Here is a 17,233-nt window from a genome sequence, read left to right as displayed (position 1 = left end):
TTACAAAAATGCCTTTATCATATAATTATTGCTGTAATTATGCAACTAAACCTTGACACAATGGCCGCATTCAGACCCTGCCGGGCCGGAAACAATGGTTCAGGTAGGCTTACCAATACCGTTGTTTCTGGACTGAAATATTACAGCTCTGCCTGCCGGAGCCGCCGTGCCCGATAGCTCTGACTCTGCCGGGCACAGTGGCCACAGTAGGCAGACGTTCATGGAAGCAATGGTACCGGTGCTTCCGTGGTCCCCACTCCCATAGACGCCTATGGAACTCTATGGGAATGGAGGCGTACATACAATTTGCCGGCGCCTGACTTTCTGGGCTACCAGGGTTGTAATCCCCCGATGGCACCGGAAAAAGTCAGGCGCCGGTAAATATGATCTGGCAGCAACCTGCTGGTAGCTCCGGCACGGTTACCACTGGACTCGTAATGAGCCCCAATGATTTGTATGTTGCGGCTTTTACCTAGGTTTCTTGCTTTGCGCTGCCACAGAGATGTATTCAGGGTATATCAGGGGGCTCGAGTCGTGTTCCCCATAGACTCAACTATACCAGGTTTTGCAGAATACCAACTGATTACGTAAACGGCTCCCATTTTGCATTTACAGTTTTCCAGTGTATTTTGTGTGGATATCCTGAAAACATGGAGTGGATTTGACTCTCGAGTACGGGACGGGGCGACCATTGAGAGCCTGCAAATAAAGACATTTCTTACATAGACCAGAGACAAGATATAAAGTAATCCAAGTAGACATAGGATATATTCGGTATGAATGGGCCTGTGCATGATGAACAGCCATCTAGAGCGCCACCTGCAGGCGGACACCGGGGCGGCCATATTGACTTTAATAACTATGTCATCTTTGGATGAAATCAAACACTTTACACCCCCCCCCCATAATAACAAAATAATATGGGAAAGCACAGATTAACACTGAAACTATGCCTTACATAGAATCCAGCAACTCCTGAATTATAAACAAAGCACAAATCTTGTCTTTTAGTAATAATAATAGGCTATTTATAACGCACTTAATACCCAGAGGTTTCTAAGTGCTGACCCGGGGATTGCACCTGTGTTGCTCTGCGTCGTCTTGCTTCCAAGGAAAGTGTCTTGCCCCTGAGCTATCCTCCCAAGACAAGATTATGGTCTCGTCATTTTCTACCCCGCAGCATGGAAAATAGAGGCTGTGAGGCAAAGCGTATTGTTTTACGTGCCCATTTTCCACTCTGCACCATTTTTGTGGTGACACAAAGCAGAGAAAGTGCATGGAGAGGAGTGAACACACCGGCCCGTGCTTTCGACCACCATCTTGTCTGAGCACTTCACTTTGTACCTGCACGAGATTGCCATGCAGACTTTAACCCAATGGATTCCGATGGCATCTCTGCCACGCTAGCACCAGTTAATGAGCAGGCAGAAGCCATAGGAATCCATTAGTAAATGCCGCCTGCAACGCATCATTTGCAATCTGCGTCTACTTTTTTTGCAAAACAGAGAGTAAAAGTAAAGAGTACAAGTGATTTCACCTGTGCATGGAGGGGACCCAACAGCGCGTAACTGCAAATGCTGGTGGTCCCCGGGATGCAATTTTCATTTTTTTTATATGACCCCCTGTTGTGTGGTCCTTCAGAAGTTTTGGACTACAACCCCCATGATCCTCTTCCTCCATACTGAATAGGGTTGATGGGAGTTGCACTCAAATACCAAATACATTTGAAGGGCCATTAAATGAGTAACTTAGACTGGAGATCTACAAACGGTGGCTATTCAGATGCTTTCGACTATTAATCCCCGGATCCCTCACCATTGACTTTGCTGGATCGGGCTGTTGGTAGCTGTAGTCCAAAACATGTGGAGAGCCAAAGGTTGCAGCCCCATGACGTAGACCCTAGAGAAGGTACTGCACTACTTCCTGAAACAGCAAGGTCGGCCGCGCTCCCCTGGGACCTTATTGTGTACATTCACACTCAAGCCACTTTGTGTCGTACAACTGCGCTTCTTTTGTGTGAAATCAATTTAAGCGCTTTTGACCACACGTAATTGTGCAATCCTCACCTTATCCGCTTTATATTCATCTTGGTACCCTGCCAATAAATAAGTCTGCGCTGTTCAACGAGAGCCTCGTTCTTATTCATATTTTATTCTTTTTTATACGTCGACTCAATCTATCCATGTCACATCACCTTACGATGCTAACGCGCACCATGCATTGCAGGTGCGGGAAAGTCAACCTTGCAAACGCATCGGGCACTTAGTAATTGTCCGCTCCGAGCCATCAGAGCTTGGTGAATATTTATCGTGGTGTCCAGGCACGCAAATGAAATATGGGCTCATTCGGAAATGTTTCCGCCTGCCACCAGTGCCGCAGTCGCCCCTTATTTATTTATGTGCGGTTCACTTGCATGGCGACAACCACAAAACGAGATTGCTCGGTGGCATTAGGCGTTTGCATCGTATGAATGAAACATTGGGTTACCCTAGATAAGTGCCTAGATACCTCCGGGTTTGGTGCGCTATATAAATAAATAAATATTAATGTATACCCTGGGTAATGAGACAATGGAACAGGCTAATAGTGGGTGGAGATCTCTTATCCGTGTGAGCATTGGTTCAGCCCTGGCACGCTAACCACTGAAATAGGAAGCAAAGAAGCTCTTGGATTAACATACTTAGGAGTCGATAGATGGTAATGACAGTAGATGGATATACTGGATCATATAATGCGCCAATACACAATGCTGTACTATAGAAAGACAAACGCTCTTAAAGTGCTCCTGAAGAAGCTGTCATGGTGCAGTGAAACACGTCTGGAGCTGCTCTATTAACTTATAAAGAACAGATTTGCAAACTCAACCAAGCAACATATCTAGATCTGTACACAGTTAGCTTAAAATGTTTTTGGAGCCAGAAATTGCCACCCAGTGCATTAACACTTTCCCCTTTTCATTCACATGTGTCTTTCACCCGATCTATGTGAAATTCCCGAATCCTTTACTGTGAGTCACGAAAATCTCGACTTTGTTTTCTTTGTTTTTTTACATATTTTCGCAACAAATAAATGTGGGGGAGACCACCGGAAGCCTCCTCCACAGTCTTATTCCCAGTGAATACCCCTAACCCACTTACCATCTACAGTTGTGCGGAAAAAGTACAAACATTCGACAGCCCCCCCCCCTGCATTTTCGGGTTTGCAGTGCAGGGGTTAGGCATGTTCGTCCTATCCCTCTTCCACCTAGTCCCTGCACTAAGGAATGATGGCGGGGGGGCTACGAATCCGCCTTATTTCCCGAGTCCCCTCTCCTTCCATATTCTCCTGCACCGGTGCCTTATTCCCAAGGAATGGCTAAGTGGCACTTCTGTTTTAGGGTGCGTTGGAGGGCGATGCCAGGAGGGGCAGTGGGTGCTTCTGGTAAGACACACTTAACTACGAGATTAGTGAACCCGTAACCGCGTAAAATACATGAGTGTGTGTTCACTATCATGTAATAGTGACGGCTCTATGAATGGAGTGGGAAGATGCAAGTCGTGGAAAGTAACGTCTTCCATTTCCAGGTTTAACTATTGCGTTAACTGTCAAGCAAACATTATCCAATCTCATTTTAGCCTTTAAAGTAGCACTTCTGTAAATGCAGTAATAATAATTTAGCATTTATATCGCACTGGAGCCCTCAGGTATCTGAGCGCTGCTTATTATTACCCACGGTGTGTGGTGATCATTTTTCAACTTTGGAAGGATGAAAGGCTGAGTTTGGCCCTGCCGGGATTCGAACCTGCGTCAGCAGCCTCTGCACGGATGTCAAAGCGAGCGCTCTACTCGCTGTGCTATTGGACCAGACTGGCAGTATTTTGACATTTGGTTTGCAGTGCGACAGGGGCATTTGTCAAGCTTAGTTTATTTTGTTTTATACAAAAATTGCAAATGTCGCATTTTTGAGTGATCCCCTCTCTGTCATCACTAATCTCATGAAATCTAAGTTGTGATACCTTTCAATGGACTGCCTGAAAATGTTACGCTGAGCTGTTACAATGCATTAGGTTTCGAAGACCCATAGACCGCGTCATCAGATGCTGGTCGCAGTAGCCACAAAACCCCTTTCCCCATCGGGCCACCCAGTTTCACTTTAACTGGACTTGGTTCCATTTTTTTTAAACGTGAACCTTTTTGGGTGTTGGATGCCTGTAGAGTAAATGGCGCACAGGATCCATTCATAGGGCTGTCATTATACAAACTCTTCTAGTTTACGGTCTATTTTCAGAGGTTACTTATTAAAGTAAGTTAAGTGGTCTCGGATAGCGCCCTCCTGCAGCCTAGGGTGCCCTTGCTTTGCATAGCCCTGTAAGAAATAAGGAGCGGCTCATTAGTGGGAAAGGCAGTCAGGAACCCCATAGTGTTGATGGGTGCAGGTCAAAGGTGACCGTCTCCTGTGCGCCAATCTGCTTTCTATAGGTTTGGAAGAGAGGCTTGAGAGTATGTTATCCATAGGGAAGAGCCCAAGATCACAAAGGCCTTAGGTCTCATGAGCCGCTAATGTGGGAATTTCTGATAGGGCTACAGAGGAGAGGTTGGCCGTGGTTCAATTAGTATTGATTTGCTGACAGATAAGCCTCTGGTGGCCGTCTGTGAGGAGTGTGTGTGTAGTGTTAGGTAGTAGAAAATCTTTGAGGGGAGCTGGCAGGTTGAATAAGGGGTGTATGATATGATAGTTTATTTATGTAGCGCCTATACACAATGTGTTTCAAAGCACTTCATGACAAGGGAGGGAACAAGGGAAAATACAAAACATTCTTACAGCAAGAATGTGAGATTAACTATCGTACTCGGCCTAGCAACATTTCACATAGTGCAAAGTGCTAGGACACAAGTAGGAAGGAGATGGGAAACAGACAGACGATTACCGTACTAGGCCTGACAACATTTCTGGTAGAGCCGGAGAATTACACGAGGTGAGGGAGAGGGGAGGAGAGAGGAGGGAGAGGAACAAAACAAGTGACTATTGTACTAGGCCTGACGACATTTCTGGTAGAGCCGGAGAATTACACGAGGTGAGGCAGAGGGGAGGAGAGAGGAGTGAGAGGAACAAAACAAGCAACTATCGTACTAGGTCTGACGACATTTTAGATAGTGCTGGAGGGGGAGGGGGGATAACAAGTAAAGTGGTGGGAGAGACCCTTCAAGCCAAAGCAACCTGCACCCCTACCACTACCTCTTGCAGACCAGACAGGACCCATTTGACAAGTGCAGCAAAGTGTCCTTTCCCAGAGATGACCGGGAGACGCGCACACAAAAGGACCCCTTCTTTATTGGTTACAGTGCAAGTTAGACCAGCCCCAAAGCTCACAGGACACAAGGCTCTGGCATGGTGAGGAACCATGCGCCCACACACTCGCTGTCTCCAACTGTCACACACAAAACACTCCAATCTCTGAGCCCTGCGCGCCTAGAAACACTTGTGTACAGGTGCGTTATAAATGCCATATCATATCATGACATCACCATTCATGCACCGAAGATAAGGCAGAAGAAAGCACGTTACCACATATAGCCGACTAGGCCACTGGCAATCAATCCCTCTCTCGTTCTCTCTCCATCGCTCTCTGTCTCAAATAGATGGTAGCCCAGGTGGACAAAAAAAGAAACTGCAAATTAGCAGACGAGGGAAATGGGGCAGCCAGGAAAAACTACCAATTACCATAAGCTACATTGCGGGCTATTGGAGGCAAGAGCCTTTGGTTCAGAGAAACAGCTGCTTGAAATGTGAAGACCGCAGGCACCCATTTCACCTTTCTTAGTATGTTGGTTAGCAGCCAGACAGAGACCTCAAACCCCACTGTAACATGCTTAGGTGTTGTGCTCATTGGCCTGCTGCAACCATCCCCTCCCCCCCACAGACATCGAACAACAGAACTCTACACTACTACAGCAAACTTGCAGCAATGCACCCAAGCGCCACCCATAAACAGACCCACCCACACTACTCGGATATGTGCACTCTGTACACATCAACAAACCCGCAACGCTATCCTGCATTTTACCTCTCTCCTGAATCACCTAACCCACCCCTGCCCTTCCGGGTTTGCCAAAGCACCTGGGACCACACACATGGCAGCAGTGTGTGTTGCAAATCTCCATGAACTGTTAAATGGAATTTCAAAATGAGGGAATTTAGATACAACTTATAAATTGAGCAAATTCATCTGAAATCGCATGGCAGTCATGCCTACATGGAAGCATGGTGACAATATGGCTCCACGCCACAGATACGCATATGTCCACTCCTGGGTGGGTATCTATTTAACACAGCAATGCACTCTGGGAGCACTGAAGCGGTGGGACGTGTACACTATTGTAAGGAGAAGCCCAGGACTGGGCATATGCTGTTCTGCAGCCTTTGAGTCACCTGATCACCCATGGCGCAGCCATGTCCACCTTCTCATTGTTGATGGGTAAGCAGAGAAAGGCCCAGGTTGGTAAATTATCTGCAATAGGGAGGCCTTCACTTGCAATTCACTCATGGCATGTACTGTCACAGGCCTCATTGTCTCCCAGGGGCATCTGCCTTTTGGGGGGCTGCTTCTTCATCCAGTTCAACTTTTGCTACCGCACAATGGGCGACTGGCACCCACTTTCTTCTTCTTCACTGACAATGCTGTTGACTAAAAAACCAAATCTGAAGTTGACCCCTTTCATATGAGACCAGTTGGCAACCATGGTGGTCTTCAAAGGGTTGGTGCTCCGACCACAGCCTTGGGCCTAGAACTCAACCCAACACCTTGTGATGCCCCAAAAGCAACTCCTTGGGGCCTTGTCCGGAAAAACGAAGCTTTCTTGATTGCGGCATCCAACGTTGACTTGTACCCCCTTTTTTCCAGATTTCTATTGCATGCCCGAGAAGAAATATGCACTTTTCGTTTTTGAAAGCTCCTCCTGTCCAGACACGACCACCAATACAAACCAAGGTAAAATAGGGTGCTGCTGGACTGTTCGTTGTGTCAAGTTGGGCGATACAGCTGCCTGGGCTCTTCCGAAGAAAATTATAATTTGAATATTATTATACCCCCCTTCCACCTGGATATATTTGATGCTATGTTATTGTGGTTTATACCGTGCTCCACTGCCATTTTCATGGTCTTCGGGGGCACTGACGGATATGAAAAGGAAGAAAGGCTGGAAGGGTTAAGTTAATGGGATAGAGAGGGGAAAGCGAAAGAGAGCTGTGATGTTGGTAGCTTCAGTTTGGAAAAACCGGTCACTGTGTGCTGGTTAGTTTTTAGTTGGTCGCCGTTATGTGGTGCTTGGTGTATGAGTGTCTATGTGGAGATTTGTGTGTGGCTGGTTTTGTTGTTGTTGGGTGTTTTGCGTAGTGTGTGTAGGTTGTGGTGGTTTTAGGTTTTTGATGCAGTAGAGATATGTTGTTTAGTTCTGTGTTCATGGGTGAGTATGCAGGATGTAGCACAGTTATTAGCAGGGTTAGTGGACAATTGCATAAAAGTTCAGCTATGTTCAATGCTGTGGCTACACTCAAAGAGTCACCGGAATTCAAAGCATTGGCTACACTCAAATCTACACTCAAATTTCAGCTAAATGTGATACATTGGCTAACCTCGAAAATTAATCGAAATTCAATATGTTAGCTAACCTCAAAATTCAGCTAAATTCAATACATTGGCTACCCTCAAAATATTAATCTAAATCCTAGTGAATTTCACCTCTGTCTTCGTTGGAATCTGTTGATGCGATGTATACGTTTTTGTAATGGTTCACGATCACGATCATATTGATTATTTGCGTACAAAAAGTTAAGAGCCATCTTGAAATATGAGATCAACTGAATGATTACGTTCAGGCATTTGGGCGGGAAGACGACAAGGTGGATTTTCTGGCTCCTTTTATAGCTATAGTAATCACTAGCTTGGCCATTGTTCTGAAATTGCAGGGACAGTAAGTAAGGTATTAGTCCCTAGAGTTCTTATGGTAAGTATTGGAAACGTTCTTTGCAGAACAGCAGATTGGAAAAACGCCTAGCAGATGTTGGGGTCCTTTCCAGGTGTTTTTAGATGAGTATTCTAGTTGAAATGCGTGTTTGTTTTTTCACTTTTTTGTCTTGATATTTATTGGATTTTCAATATTTTGTATTTTAAAGTTCATAGTCAACATGAGATCAGTAAACTATTAAATTAAATTAAATGTAAAAATACAGGGTGCATGTGGGCTGTTGTGCAAGGTTATGTTTTACACCTGCCCGAAGTGTTCCATAGTGCGAGCACAGTGAAAGGAAATAAAGGTTAAAAATCATTCATTATTTATTTAATGTGTTATAGTTTAACATAAACTTTACACATATGAAAAAATATAATACAAAAAATAAAACATATTGCATTATACTTATACTTAATAGTATAAGCAAAGTAAAACAGTCACACTTTTAGGCAACAAACAATCTAAGATCAATAAAAAGCAACAAACAGAGGCATACATACCAAACCATTAATAGGGCAGTATATTCAACACAAAGCAGGGTTGAAGTCCGAGAATCAAAGTTGTCAGGGTTGCTAGAGGACTCCATTTTATGAGCAATTCAATGCTCCAGTGCACACTTTCTTTTAATAACCCACTACTGTAATGCACTCTGGGAGTTGCAGTCTTGTATCACATCAGATGATGCCACTGGATTTAATTAGCAGATTAGAACATTTGGAAAAAAACAGGTTCTTCAGAAAGGGAAATTCTTAGTTAAAAACTGGAAGACATTTAGCATGTCCTACAGTATTGCGCCTTTATGGCATGAGGGATGCCCCGCGGGGGAGGATCATCAACTTCCACCCACAGAGCCCATTGGTAGGGCAGCGCCAAGGGGTGACACAATAACGCAGTGGCTGACTTATCTTGGAGGCTGGCGCATAGTTCCCTGAAGCTTTGTATATAAGCAGAGATGGCCTCTAACCCTGGGACATGGTAAATAACCAGTAAGATAGCTCAGTGGGTTGAATGCTCGCTGTTGTGATCTGTGTGTAATCTGCAGGTCATAGGTTAGAATCCCGGCAAGGCCAACTCAGCCTTTCATCCATCTGAGATCGATAAATGAGTTCCAATTTCGGTTGGGTGATATTGTATGTATATACGTTATCTGTAAAGCGATTAGGGGGAAGCACTATATAAAAAACAAATCATTAAATAGAGCAATTGTCCACTCACCAGCCGTCTTTTGTGACAGATATTCATCAGGAAGTGTTAAGGTTGCAAGATGCATCTAACTTTTAAATGTTGTCCATATTTATTGCTGTTGCTGAAGCAGTTATCGGAGAAAAACAGTCAATAACAGTTTTGGAATAAAATCTTAATGTTACAGAGAGTTTGATGTTTGTTAAATTGGGGCTAAACAGGGAAAAGTAGAAGGGTACTTGGTCCTAGGATAGGGTGACCAGATGTCCCGGTTTTGCCGGGACTGTCTGGGTATTTGCACCTGTTTCCTGTGGTCCCGAGTCTTTTTTAAGTTTAAAAAACCCCATCCTGGGATTTGTGGATTGGGTGAACACCATTTCAGTTTTTGGCCGTATATCATGATTTTTCCATCAGTTTTCCAAAAACTGGGATGGTATCCACCCAATCCCCAAATCCCGGATGGGGTTCTTAAACTTAAAATAGCCTCGGAACCCTGGCCGCTGTAACATGACACGGGACAGGCCACACACATAGAAGTAGGACTACAGTTTCACTACTGAAGATGTAGTCCTCCTTCTGTGTCAGTTGCCTGTTCTGTTTTTTTTTTATTTTCAAAATCTGGTCACCCTAGCCTAGAGTGAGAAAGAAAGAAGTACTGGGAAGAAAGAACTAGGCTGGGTCAAACTAGCAGGCAAATAGGAGACAATTGGACCTCATTACAAGTACGGCAGTACAGAGGAAAATGGCAGTGACATGTTCATGAAGGAATTCACTGTAGCACCAGTTTCCAGCGTCACTGCAATGCCTCTTTGGAGGTGTAGTAGAGGATGTATCTCCAGAAAAAATATCATAGGTGAGTCCTCCACATTCCCTCTAAAAATTGTTGGATTTACCAAGGCAGAATTCCCGCTCAGTGTAAATCGGCCAAAGTCCCCAATGGTCTCAAAAAAACCTGGCCTCACTCCACCGTTAGCCCGGCTGTGATCCTGCAGTAAAGCCGTGCGACCATGAGTAGCGGTACTGCTAAACAGGTTTGGTGGTAATTCCGAAGGAATAACCACAAAAACGTGTAATAAGGCCGAGTTTAGTTAGGGAGGTGTTGTAGATGTTGTCTTGCTTTGTCACTGGCCTGGGTGCTTGCTATAAGAATGTTGGTGCATGAATGCAGCTCAGGAGAATGTTGGGTGGATCTTTGTGTGAATGTTCTGAGAGTGTCAGTTGGGGCCTGAGCTGGGGGTGGCAGGGATGGCCGGTGGGACCACTCCTTTGTTAGTTATGTTTATACCCATCCACGTGACTGTCAGTGTCTATACGTGACTGTACATATATACAAGAGAAACTGGAGTAATGTACATATGTAAAATAAAGCCTTGCTTGGACCCAATCTATACTCCACAGCAGGTCTGTGCTTCAGTGATGCATCCTGATTTCTAGTATAAGGCTTTACAACATTGGCGACGAGGAAAACTGGAAATCAAAGAGGACATGAAGAAAGGGACTGGTCAGCGTGCATACAGAGGAAATGCAGCAACTAAAAAGTGCAGTAAGGAGAGCTGTGGGGGGGAAGCAGCGTAAGAGTGACCCACCGTTCTCCCAATGTTTTTGTATGAACCATCCTGCCCAGCATAAAGTGGGAATAAAAATAAAAATAATTGACACTGGACTTGACTCTGGGAGGGAGGTCCCCAACAATTAGTAATTTCCCCAGAGGTAGCTGTAATTGTTTTCCTTGAATGATCAGTATCGGACTGATGTGCGTGACGGTTGGGAGCAGGAGATATGTTGTGCTCTGGCCCACAGTACGACTGGTGACGTCATGAGACGAACTGGGGGGATGGCGAAGGCGCCGAATGCAGAGTCCCCAATGTTCCCTGCATGTTTCATGGCATTCTGAAAATGACAGCTGGAGTGGAACGTACCTTTAACCATTCGTCTTGCAGCTCATAAACTTTCTGCTATCGGACTGCCGGCGTTTACAGAGCATATGAGGCGAAGAAAGGACCCCTGCGCGTAGTGCGCATTTTGCCACATTCCTTACAATAACTGCCACTATATACATTTGTTAGTGCCAGTGAGTGTTGCCAGGTCAAAAGGAAAGAATAAGCTGAGTGTCCCTCTAAAACAAGCCCAAAGCAAGCTGCCTCCCAACCAAATTAGCTGAAAAAACAAGCGCACTTCTAAATCCCTGTGGATAGGCCTCAAAAGAAAAAATACAGTAACGCAAACCTACATAAAGATAACACAGATATGCTAGAACAAAACGCATTTACTAAAATTCTATTTTATTTCCAGGAAAATGTGTGTACTTTAATTTCTCATCTGAATGGGGCTTCTAAAAGCACATCTTTTGGCAATCACGGAATTTACGCTAGTGAACTGGAGTGCACATCAACAGGGCATAGCAAAGAATTTCACCCAGTCTTCTGTGGGGCATTACTCCGGATGGCCCATGCAACTCGTGAATGGAAGAAATAGGGGTGAAAATTGATGTTAGCCCTGCTAAGGTCAGTCCTCTATACTTGGCCAGGATCACACAACTAGAGAAATAAAAATGTAAAGTCGTGCCACGTTTATAATGAGATGAATGCTTCCGAAAAAGAAAAAAAAAGGAAACACGGTGGATGCACTTCCAGGCTGTTTATTTTGAACATCTTTCAACTTATCCCCTCCTTCCCATAACAACGACAATGCCACAAGGCAAATAAAGAAGCCCCACCTTGTGAGCCAGTCCCCAAAAGGTTTCCAACTGCATTAAATGTAGGTGGCAAGCTTTTTGGTATGCTAATGAACCCTGGAGTGGGGGCGCATACATGCCAACCCTCCCGATTTAGGCGGGAGAGTCCCGATTTTTCAGCGAAAAATATTGCTATTTTTCACGGTCTCCCGCCTAAAATAACCGTGGCCCCAATGCATTCCTATGGGGAAAATGCATGTCCCCCGATTTTCTTGGGGAAATGTCCCTCCCAGGTGCATTGCAATGTTGGCATGTATGGGGGCGTTGAGACATCACTGACAAAACATATGGTTAGGAAGGGCGGATAAGAATGCAATTGCAGCAGGTCATCAAAAGGCTGCAGGCATCCGAGTCCCTGCCAGCGTGTGTCATTGCATGACAATAGAAAGGTGTGAAAGGACCAACGTTAGTTCTCCTTTCATGCATGTTTTTACAGGCAAGAACACAATCAGAGCGATAAGCGGACAAAAACCACAACAAGCGACCTGACAAAATTATACGCGACTTTGGGGAAAAACAAGCCCAAAGAAGCTTATAATTCGCGGACATGGCAACACTGGTGCCAGTGATCAGAAAGACTTTGTTATTCTTGGGTGAAAGTCATCCGAGTAATGAACCCATCGACGTGGGAAACGTGACCAGGAAGTGCAAGGGATTAATGATGAATGCTACGTAGTTAGTGTGCGTTGGCAGAAAGAGGCAATTTGGGACCGTAACTGCAAAGAAACCTTGATGCTACTAATGAGATATGGGTCGCATGCTGTGCGAGTTTAAGAAGTGATATGCAGTGTTTAAATACAGATAACATCTGGGCGTAGTGCGGCGTAGTTCTAAGAAGAAAAGCGTCTGCCCTTCATTTGAGAGGTGGAGAATGGTCTCCGGCACAGAAGAACTTAACGTCTGAGATAATAGAGGATAATTTGATGAATGTTACATATTTTTTATGGTGGACATTTAAATTTTAATGAACGAAGTTTCTGGGAAAATGTGTTTCACAAGCAAATGTTATGCTATGGAAATATGCACTGAGCAATCAAGTAGTTTAAGTTAATTAAGGCAAAGGTTTTATACATGGTGACTAAGGTAAAAGGAAAAGAATACTGTATGTTTTGGATGATTTGCAGTTTATATTTAATTAATATTGGTAGGTGTTTGAAAAAGAAACAGTGCAATCAATGTCAATGTGCATCAATTAATGTAGTAATTACTCATGGCTGTGCAAGGGCCGTTGTCTTGTGGTTGTTTATATGTTGTGGCCTGATAGTTTATAGTAGTGCATTCTTTAAATGGATTATAGTGACAATGTAATTTTTGACAAAATTGTTGACTACTGGAAAAAGTGAATACTGTAAAGGTAACAGTGAAATGTATAAATGGGAAAGGCAAATGAAGTAACAGTAATGTTAAATTCATATATGCTGCCTACGGGAAATGTTGATGTAAGTGTTTTCTTTTTTTTTAAGAAACATGACATTTTATTTTGGGAAGTCACACCGCATTTTTTTTTTTGTGAGTGTGGTTGGTGTCATGTTATGAGGGGACATCCACCACATTTTTAGGTTGGATGGTGCAGCAATTGGTACGAGTTGCGCACATATTAATTTAAATGGGGACATCCACCAGGTTTTTGGGTTAGATGGTGCTGCAATCGTTAAGAGTTGCACACAATTTCAGTTATTTGGGCACATCCACCATTTTTCGGTTGGATGGTGCAGCAATCGTTACGAGTTGCGCACTTATATAGTGAAAAGGTATTGGTGTGAGGATTTAATGACATTCAATGTGGTTTTGGAAAATGTAAAAATTAAACAATGTTGAAAGTGTTTGTTATCATATATATATATTGTATAGGTTGATAAAGTACCCGATTGTTTTGAGTTTGTCATAGGTAATAGTTATGATAGTTATACTTTTCAAAAGTAAATTATTTGATGCTACCAGGAGGACTTCATTTGTTATATGGTGTTTTGGCATGTGTCTGGGGGTGTTTGGCTTGGATGATGCTTGTGGTAAGTGTGGTGCGTGTGTTCACTGCAGGTTGGTTAGAGTTTGCTTGAAGTTGGGTGTTAGTTTTATATATATATGTTGTTTTGAATCTGTGGGATGTTTGTAGAGAGTCAAGTGGGAGCAATTTGTGTTTGGATGAGACGTGTGGGTGTCAAGAGGAAGAAGTGCAGTCAAAGTTACCCCTTCTGTAAACGTTGTTTTGGGTTGGCAGCACCTCTTTTTGTTTGTGAGATGGTTGTTTATATAGTTTCGTTTGGTGTCACGGTTGTGTTGATACCGGGTCCGTAGCTGGGCAAATGCGTGGTTCCCACCCCCTGTTTGTTTCCTACCTGGATGGATGATTGATTTCCCTTGGGTGTGTATTCTTGGTGCCAGAGTGTGGCAGGCTCTATGGTGTCTGGATGTGGCAGGTCCATATGGAAGGTGTTTGTTGTGGTCGGATGGTTTTGGTGAAAGGGAGATGTTGTGGGGAGTCTGTGGTGAGTCCGGTATAAAAGGGAGATGTTGTGTGTGGTTGAGTCTGGTATGAAAGGGAGATGTTGTAGTGTAGTCTTGTCTTGTCATTGGCCTGGGTGCTTGCTGTAAGAATTCTGATGCATGAATGCAACTCAGGAGAATGTTGGGTGGATCTTTGTGTGAATGTTCTGAGTGTGTCAGTTGGGGCCTGAGCTGAGTATGGCTGGATGGCCGGTGGGTCCACTCCTTTGTTAGTTATGATTATACCCATCCATGTTCCTGTCAGTGTCTATACGTGACTGTACATATATACAAGAGAAACTGGAGTAATGTACATATGTAAAATAAAGCCTTGCTTGGACCCAATCTGGACTCCACAGCAGTTCTGTGCTTCAGTGATGCATCCTGATGTCTAGTGAAAGGCTTTACAACAGGAGGAAGTGACGTGGGGTGGGGAAGGGGTAAAGACGTGCGTATTTTGAAATGTTGAAATGCAGGATGACAGGCAATAAGCCAAGCTTGTTTATATTGTAAACGGACCTGCCTTGAAATAAAGCGGCCTGTTGTCAAAGCATCAAGTGTCATGTTGTCATTTGTGCCTCCCAATGGCGGGATCTCGAAGTCCCTTGGCAGACGAACTTGGGCATTGGGGACTCACCTCCTGATTAACGCTGGTGTGAGCCATCGATGCTCATTAGCACGCCTCTTGCTGCTTGACTGTCTGCTAGCCCTGGCCTGCTCTGCCTCTGACGCGCAATGTTGTATGACCCTCGCGAGCCCGCCGCTTCTAATTGCCCATTATTCCGTGGGAGTCAGGTGACTTGCGGCTTATGCCTGTTCTTTTCTTCTTCTTTTCAGCACGCCATAGAGGCTGACAACGCAGGCGTCAACCCCATCGGAAATGATTTGAACAACAGCAGCCACTGGGACCTTGGGAGTTCCTTCTTCTTCGCCGGCACTGTCATCACGACTATAGGTAAGGCAGAAACCAGAATGATGAAACACAGGAATCCACTAGGACACAAAACAGGTGTCTTTGAAATGTTCTTTAAAAAACATACTAAAAACTGAATATGTTTTAAAAGTGACGCAAATCCTAAGTAAAAGATTCATTAATGTATTTATTTATTTGTGTATGTGGTTTATACAAACCTTTACATAATATTAAAATATTAATTTGCACTGCGATTTACAGTGCACTCTTTCTCAGAGTACTTGGTCAAATGCGGCTTCCTTTACCGCACTTTTCCCAGTTGTTTTCTGCAGAGTCTGTCACAAGGGATATTGTGCGTGAACCTTAGGATAATAACGGTAAGTGCACAAAGAGCTAGTTTTTTTTCCTTCTCCTCCATTTGAAATTTAGGAAAACTACAACTCCCAGAATTCCAAGCAAAACACGATGGTGTGACCTTCTCACGCCTGCCTGGCCATGGAAATCTTAAGAACTCTGCCCAGGTCTGAAGCCATGAGCTTGAGGTAAATCTGTTAGCTTTCCACCAAATTTTTGCAGAATTACCGTTCAGAATTACCGTTGCGGTAATTCCGGTAAAAATACCCCATCGAAACATATGGGCTCAAAAAAATGGGCTTTACACCACTACTTGTAACCCGGCGGCAATATCGCCAGACAAAGTTGTCGGGGTGATTATCCCGGGGTCGGCTGAGCCATCCGCGGACCTGCGGGCTGGGAGGCCCCACCTCCACCCGTGCTTCCCTGAATGAGTATGAGACACACACAAGGAGCAAGGTGGTTCTGCTGTTTATTATAACAATGGCAGGGATAGGTCTTGGATCGTACGCACCGTCCAGACTCTCAATCTTAGTGGGGCTCGCAGGCCCTTTTTACAGCAGTATGACGCGCTACTCGCGTCACCTGGGAAAGTTAGCAAAAAACCTATTGCCACTTCCAATTGGTTCCCCGAGTGGTAGGGTTAGTATAGCATACATATAGAGAAGGATATTAGTGGTTAAGGATGAGTCAGGTGGTATACTTGGGCTGTCCCTACTATTAGATACTTGAAAATCGTTACAAGAAGACCCCTGATGATTGGCTAATGTTAGTGGTGTCAGTGATGAGTCCCCCTGTGTTCTGATTGGTCCTCTCGCGAGCCCCCAAGCCTGGGACCATCGTCATTCCCAGCTCGCGGTGTACCTGTCATTAGCAACAATGTGCAACTATGTGTTTGTGCAGACAACGTACGGGTCTGCCCATAGACTTGTGAGCAGGCCGTTCCCATCGCCGTAGGTGTCCATCTTGCCGCTTCGCTGTTGCAACCTGTGTCCCAGACGTGGGACCCAGGCGACTTCTGTCTCGTGGGTCTGGCACCTTGTCAGATCGGCTTGGTCACGTGTGGAGAGACCGTAGCTGGAGCAGAATTCTGCACATTAGAGTTGTATTTCGTTTCTGTGGGCTTGGCTTTTCTTACAGGTGTAACCTTGGCGCCGGGCTGGTAGCATACGAGTTTCACCATCGTGGCCTTGGCTATGAGCTCTCGCTGGGGGCTCGTTCTGCATGATCAGCACTTGTACTCTTGCTCTGAGAGAGTTTTCATGATGAGACTCTTGCTTGCCGCCTACTCGGGCCTAGTTCATGGGTGGTGATGCATAATCCATTGTACGTAGGTCGCGGTTTGACATGGCGTCACAAGCAATGTTAGGTCTACATGATGGCGTCACCACAGGGCGAGTGGTGTTAGAAGCGTCAGCAAGCGTATACATGAGTTCTTCAAGCGTCTTGCGTTTCTGCATTTCTATAAAAAGGCCTATGTGAAAAATAACAACGATGCATGTCAGTGGGTGTGGCAGTCACCTACGTCATAGCACTGAATATGTTCTTCGTGTAGGTTGGTGTGTGAGTGACCAGTG

The 17,233-nt window shown here is 44.7% G+C and overlaps 1 protein-coding gene across 5 annotated transcripts in view; it reads left to right on the top strand.

The window, feature by feature from the left end:
* KCNK10 (potassium two pore domain channel subfamily K member 10) overlaps window positions 1-17,233 on the top strand; it is a 387,448-nt gene that overhangs the window by 284,959 nt on the left and 85,256 nt on the right. For all 5 annotated transcript variants that reach the window (XM_069637940.1, XM_069637943.1, XM_069637941.1 and 2 more), the window contains one exon: window positions 15,227-15,344. In XM_069637940.1, the coding sequence (XP_069494041.1) occupies window positions 15,227-15,344 (118 nt within the window). The remainder of the gene's footprint in view (window positions 1-15,226; window positions 15,345-17,233) is intronic.

Source organism: Ambystoma mexicanum, chromosome 14, assembly GCF_040938575.1.
Source record: "Ambystoma mexicanum isolate Mex_15411 chromosome 14, UKY_AmexF1_1, whole genome shotgun sequence".
Taxonomy (NCBI): domain Eukaryota; kingdom Metazoa; phylum Chordata; class Amphibia; order Caudata; family Ambystomatidae; genus Ambystoma; species Ambystoma mexicanum.
This window is presented reverse-complemented; position numbering and strand designations above follow the sequence as displayed.